The 6744-nt window shown below is 36.6% G+C and overlaps 2 protein-coding genes across 5 annotated transcripts in view; both read left to right on the top strand.

Annotated features, from left to right (window-relative positions):
- Positions 1 to 738: 738 nt before the first annotated feature.
- On the top strand, positions 739 to 4488 carry LOC108627101 (uncharacterized). 4 transcript variants are annotated; one of them, XM_026815332.1, is made up of 10 exons: positions 739 to 1008; positions 1187 to 1338; positions 1507 to 1623; positions 1683 to 1800; positions 2594 to 2855; positions 2989 to 3102; positions 3191 to 3281; positions 3369 to 3502; positions 3735 to 3867; positions 3942 to 4488. In XM_026815332.1, the coding sequence occupies exons 1-10, from the start codon at positions 990 to 992 to the stop codon at positions 3987 to 3989; spliced, it is 1188 nt and encodes a 395-aa protein (XP_026671133.1). In that variant the 5' UTR covers positions 739 to 989; the 3' UTR covers positions 3990 to 4488. The 4 variants fall into 4 exon arrangements, with proteins under 4 accessions (XP_026671133.1, XP_026671136.1, XP_026671135.1 ...); XM_026815335.1 differs by having other exon boundaries at positions 1177 to 1338; XM_026815334.1 differs by having other exon boundaries at positions 1172 to 1338.
- Position 4489: 1 nt separating this feature from the next.
- The window catches only part of LOC113464610 (uncharacterized), a 4167-nt gene continuing 1912 nt past the window's right edge, over positions 4490 to 6744 (top strand). The window contains exons 1-7 of the mRNA XM_026815329.1: positions 4490 to 4865; positions 5035 to 5151; positions 5543 to 5660; positions 5814 to 6075; positions 6245 to 6370; positions 6444 to 6534; positions 6650 to 6740. Coding sequence (XP_026671130.1) covers positions 4716 to 4865; positions 5035 to 5151; positions 5543 to 5660; positions 5814 to 6075; positions 6245 to 6370; positions 6444 to 6534; positions 6650 to 6740 — 955 coding nt within the window. The 5' untranslated portion in view covers positions 4490 to 4715. The remainder of the gene's footprint in view (positions 4866 to 5034; positions 5152 to 5542; positions 5661 to 5813; positions 6076 to 6244; positions 6371 to 6443; positions 6535 to 6649; positions 6741 to 6744) is intronic.

Here is a 6744-nt window from a genome sequence, read left to right as displayed (position 1 = left end):
ATTTTCGTCAGCGTCAATACTTAATTGGGTTTAATTTACTTACTTTAATGCGTTTTTCTAAGGTACATAAACTTTTAGGATTGACTGTATAGCCAATACATCCTTAAATGTGAACAAATATATATATTACTGTATGCAATAATGAATCAATTTGTTTTTTATGCACAGGATTATTTTAATTTTTGTACCCATACGTAATTCACATTTCTAACAACCACAAAAATAACGTTTGGGCAAATAGGTAATCAATTATTCACCAAACTTTTTAAATTCGTTTTGACAAGCAGAACGTGAGACTACATTATATACATAAAACTGGATATCGATGATTGGTAAACTAGCATTGGATCTTCAACTCAACAGTTCAAAGGGATGGATACTATGCGCTTTGATTGGACGATAAAGAAATACTGTGGACAATGTATTCCAGTTTTCTAATGGATCGCTTGCCGTACAATAATGAACCCGATGCCTAAGAGCACGCCATTACAAGCTATTAACTTTTCACGTCGCTTCATCCATTTAATGCGTATAAATTATTCTAACTTGCGAACTACCTTCAGCCCCGCGTTACTGGCGAAGAAAACAACAGTATAAAAAGAAATGGGAATTAATTGGCCTCTTATTCGCATTCCTATGAATTAATTAAGCTTGATCTTTGCAGCAATTTACCATTAATGGAAATATGAAAACTTGTTCTAGAGTCAGTGATTGACACAAAGTAAGTACCAGCTGCATGAAATAGTTCAATCGACGGTGAGAACTCTTAATGAACTGTTCTTGAATATCGAATAGACCGAATCATTGAATTCTTTTACAACAAGGCATTCATTGCAATCGAAATATTCTATTATTGTTTCGTTCGATTTGTTTGTTCACCAAATCTCAGGCTAACGACAAGGAAAGTAATTTACATTGCAATCTAATGTGAAAAGTATTTTATTTAGTGTATTTGCAAAGTGATTATGGATCACCATTGGTCTGAATAAATGGCAATACATATAAATAGTAAGTATATTTTTTATACAGAATTGTGAACGATTCAAGATTCTAAGTGTCCAACAAATAATATAATATAAATTATATCGGGCAATAAGTTAAAAAATATGATACGCATTGCTGAAAATGAATTTCGTTTTATGGTTCCGGTCGATTTCAACGCGTTTACCAGTCTAGTTCGTCACAGCCATGCATTCGTCCGAAGTGGAAGTGCGTTACTTATACGTTAACAAGGACTGCGGCTCAGTGGCGGGCGTGTGGCCATATGCGAACAAACAACGAAAATGGATTTGCCGCACAGCGATGATCTTCATCGCTATAACGTCTTTAATTACACAAGTGAGTTCACATTCAACAGACCCTTTTCTTCAGTAGGCTTCTACTTTGTTCATAGAATAATAAATACGAATACTTGACATAATTCTAATTAAAAATCCAATCGATTCTTGGAAATAATTTGATGTTAAAAGAAGAATTCATGCATGATCTATTGTGGTATGTCACCAGATAGCAAAAGTGATAATTGACCTAAGTGTCGATAGCTTAATCGAGCAGTGCCCGTTCTTAGTAATCGCTTTGGGCATAATCATAAAGGAAACCAATTACATCATACACGAGGAAGAGGTAGCGATATATGTATCGTCGGACATTTCCACTTTATCTAAATGAATAAATTCTTCCAGTTAAAATCAGTGTTCGGATTCCTGTTTAAAGATTGGATGATGGACAGACCGAAAGATGAATTTGACATAATGGATAAGTATGCCAAGAGGGGACTGTTCTTCTCTCGACTATATGTTGGTAAGTGCTTGACAGATTTTGAAAAAACTATCCCGATTATGTTTCTACTTACCAAAATGACGCAACCTTTGTGTCTCTGGCTATATCGAGTAGCAGTACTAAATGGCGCAACAGTTACGTTACCTTCTCACATGTACTAATTAATTTTTCACATTCAAAAATTCAATACACAATTTTTATTGCATCGCGTCCCGTCTCGTAACTAATTGCGCGTCAACTTAATTATATGCAATGTTTTCAAACACTTCGAAAATGGACTGTACAAGTTCGGATTGATGGGGCAAATGTTTCGATTAATTCTGCTCGAATTTTGTCAAGCTGGCCTTGTGAACATTTTAGGCGTTTTGCACGGGGGTGGTTCGATTTCTATTGGTCGCGCTTAAACAAGTGGGCGGTTTTTAATAATACTAGAAGCCTCTCTTTCCGTATAAAAGCGAGAGCTGGCCATCCCCAGACATGTGAAGTATTCGAAGAATCGACCGAACGCGGAAAGTTCGTCCAGGTGGTCGTCACATGGTGAATCGTTACAGTTGAACGCTTGCCCACTTACATATACCCTTCGGAACCTTAGTTAATGACAAGGTCGGCTATCGCGGAATAAAATGGAAACGTTAACCGAAAAAACTCATACCATACTAAATTAAAGAAACAATCGACGACGCTTGGAAATATCCTAAATCTTTAAAAATAGCCTTGTCCACAAGTATTTGTCATAAATTCTTCAACGAAATTCCCATGGATTTAATTGTTCCGTACGGAACAATTATTAAAACTTGTCTTCATTTTCTAATAGCGAACGGATGCTTTTGCTACATAATATTCACGCTCGTGGCCGTCACACCTCGCATCCTAGACATCGTCTCACCGAGAAATGAGTCGCGTGGCGTGGGGTTCATCTATCCGGCTTACTACGCCCTCGACGAAGAGGAACACTACTATATTATATTAGCACATATGCTTAGCGTAATAACTGTTACATTTTTCGTGTACATCTCATGCGACTCGATTTACATGACTATCATTCAACATGCCTGTGGACTGTTGAACGTGACTGGGTAAATAACTCAACTTTTAAACTGACTGAATTTTGAATCCAATATTCGTTGAGAATCGTTGCCTCCACAAATTTTTGTAATAGATAATCAGTGATGTAATTTGCACTAATTATAATACGAAATATGTTTACAGGTATCGTTTCTTGTCCGCGGTTCAAGATACCGATAAAAATGGGAACATGAAAGTGGCAGACGAAGAATATCAGAAAGTGTGCTTTTCTGTGAAAGCGCATCAACATGCGATGGAGTTAGTATGACTTAAATTCCATTCACTTACTCTCATTTCTTTTGAGTGGTATCCTTAAAATTTCTTATTGTTATAATATCTGAAACAGATACATTGGCATGATCGAACGCATGCATGACTCGTATCTCTTTCTGGTTGTGACGCTGATCATTCTATCGTTCAGCATCACGCTGGTAAAGGTTGGTCTTATTTTCTATCGTTGTACACAACGATTATGCATACGTACGTTAATGCATACATACACGGACACGGATTGTTAAAAACAGGCGACAACGATGGAACCTAGCGTAGAGTTCTACAAGTATTGCGGTTTCCTGGTGGTACAGCTCGTCCACCTACTTTTCCTTTCGATTCAAGGGTACTTCATTATTATGGCACACGACAATGTTTACAATAATATGTGCGTAATTATTATTTTCTCTTATTAAATTAAAATTAAGATTCAACGTCTATTTACTTTACACTTTTTAAATCGTTTTCACGACATTAAATCTGTTACTCTCTTGTTCATAAAATAAGAACTTTTTCAAACAGGTAAGAGAAATGGTTCAACATTTTTCAGAGGACAAAATGACTCTATGAAAACAAATTGTACTTCGTAATCAATTTTGATTAAGACGTAGTAATTGCAGATATAATGGTTTATGGTACCTCAGCACGGCTAAAACGCAAGCATTGTACGCGTTAGCATTAAGAAGAAACTTGACTCCACCTTTGTTGACCGCCGGTGGAATCATGACGTTGGACTTAGAAAGCTTCTCTGAGGTAACCGTAGAAATATTGAAGTAACGGTTGGCAATTTAAAATTGAGAACAAATAGAATTACAATACCTTTTCAGATACTGAAAGCGTCGGTTTCGTATTGTACCGTATTAAAATCGTCGTAAACGGTAGCCCACCGATAAGTACAATACGTAAGATTGTAAACTTATGGAATTATATTTCTAACATTGTCTAATTAAGCTGCACCGATAATTATATCCGGACATGATCGAATAGAAGTAATTGTGATAGAATTTAATGTATGTAACTTTATAAATTAATAAAATAGAAAAGTAGACATTCGTACTTTCACCATTTTCTTTTTTCTTTGGAGAGTTACACAGAAATCTCAACTCGTAGTAAAATAGCACGACTAATACTTCCCATTGCACCCAGCACTTCTACATCATTTTCTTAAACTCTACACTCGTCTGTTAATACTTTACTCGGAAATCAAAATTATTGAAATATATATGGAAATGAAAATGAGACGAATGCAACTAGAGAAAGCTCTCACCACGAAACTCTTCCGATTGTATTCAAAGATATCACTTATCTAGGAAAAGTGAAGTAACGAGAATTCATTAAAATTATATAATGTCAAAGCTGGCATCTCGCAGTTAACCATTCATATTTTATGCGTACCTGTCACTTTGAAATCAATCGTGAATAGATCTATATACGTATCTATTCCAAACCTTGCGTGTACTTAATAGTCAGGAAGCTATTGCCTCTGCTATAGAGCTCGATAACGATATCGACTAATGATGATTCTCGCGTAACAATTGGTGTTACGCGAAATCACTTAACACGATCAATGTTTCTGTCCTAACTTCAAACGTGATTCAGTTATGGATGTGGAACATGTGGAAAAACGGTATCTGAGAATTAACAAAACGCTTGGGGTGATAACCGGCGTCTGGCCGTATCAAAACTCCAAGATGAAAATAATCATGCAAACTTTTACCCTTGGTTTCATGTTCACGAGCGTCCTTACACAAGTACTTCGATTTTATTGACGCATATTCTTAAAATAGTTACTTACAAATGTTCTTTACTCGTTACGTGAAGAATAATCTCCGGATCGGTTATCCAAATTTTTTAACTATCGCATTTTCCATACATATTCAACAGTTTTGAGATGGACTTGATTTCTTAATATAATTACAGACTGCGTGCTATGTGTTGTTTCCTAGCGTGGACACAATGGTTGACGGCATAGCTTACTACATAGCGGCGATCGGGACGTTCGTGAAAGTAGGTAATTACGTGGTGAACGAATCGAAGGTAAGACGTGCGATATACATTTCCATCAAGCAAACAATATATTAGACAGGGTAAAAACTATAATAGTGTAAGTCATCTTTCGGCTAAGTTGAGACTTCTATAGCTTCCACGAGCTACAAATGCTAATACGTTTAAAGGAAAAATTGAATCAAGTCTTAAATCATCTCCCTTGCAAACTGATAGAGTACAATGTATATAGGCATGTTAATAAGATACCATTTTTCGAACCTTCTCATTCAGAAATAAATCGACTTACGCCACTATAACTTTAACCCTTTCATTTAAAAATGTAACTTGTCGAAAACGAAAGAAGCGGATGTTTTACTTTCGTGAACAGTACACTGATCATAGATTGATTATAAGCAGTAAAAATTATATTCAATAATTGCAGTTGAAATCGATGCTGAATCAAATATTCGACGATTGGGCAGCGATTGATTCGAAAGACGAATATGACATTATGGTTGCGTACTCGCGAAGGGGAGCGCTCATTGCGCTGGGCTATTTTCGTAAGACAGCATCATAATACCAATAAATTTTACTTTTCTTAGAAGTTTTTGACTAAGAGATTATTGCATTCGTTTACGCAAGGAATACCTAAATATAGTTCAATAGGAGTGATACTGCTCACGATACTGACATATTCTTTTAATTGATTGCAGTGCACCTCTTCTGTGCAGCAACATTTTTTTCTTGCTTCTGCATAATGCCAAGTATTCTGGACGTCGTCGTACCTCTAAACGAATCGCGGAAACGGCTGTTCATATATCCTGCCTACTACTGGGTTAATAGCGAAGAATACTACGTGCTGATAATAGGGCACATGATTATGATCTCCGGCCTCCTAGTCTGCATATTCTGCGCTTGCGATACGAACTACGTGTACGCTGTGCAACACGCTTGCGGTTTGCTAGCTATTACGAGGTAAACCTAACAAATACATCGACCACTCGAAATATTCAAAGAGACACCGATTTTTCCCAAATGATCGATCAACAGAATAATTGTTAAATTGAATCTCGTTCGCAACAAATCACTTTTATGACGAAGACAACGCGCTACAGATTTCAATGACCGCTTAACATGTTTATAGACACCGATTTAGAAACGTGTGCAAAAATTTACCCTCTCCCGACGAGGGAGATGACATAGAAATGTCAGAGGAAATGCAATATAAAAACGTGTGCCATTCAATTCAAGCTCATCAGCACGCTATAAAGTTAGTATTTCCATATTATCAAAATTTGGAGAATCACACATCTAATTCGAACGTTCTGATTCTGTCGATATAGATACCTGCAGATAATCGAAAACAGTCACCATACTTATTTGTTCATTTCAATGGGGATGCTTATAACAGCGGTCAGCGTCTCGTTGTTAAAGGTACAAATTTTTTGGTCGACCATATGCATTCCCTAGCTGTACAGTTTCGAAGTTGAATCAACCCCAGAGATGACAGAATTATTCTTTATTTAGTGAAATGATCGTTCCATTTTAGGTGGCAGAGAACGATCATCACTCGCAATGGATAATGTATTGCATGTTTTTACTCGCCCAACTGTTTCACGTATTCGTTTTAACCGTCCAAGGCCA

This window comes from Ceratina calcarata, unplaced genomic scaffold (assembly GCF_001652005.2).
Source record: "Ceratina calcarata isolate Rehan_Ccalc_2016 unplaced genomic scaffold, ASM165200v1 scaffold44, whole genome shotgun sequence".
NCBI lineage: Eukaryota > Metazoa > Arthropoda > Insecta > Hymenoptera > Apidae > Ceratina > Ceratina calcarata.
This window is presented reverse-complemented; position numbering and strand designations above follow the sequence as displayed.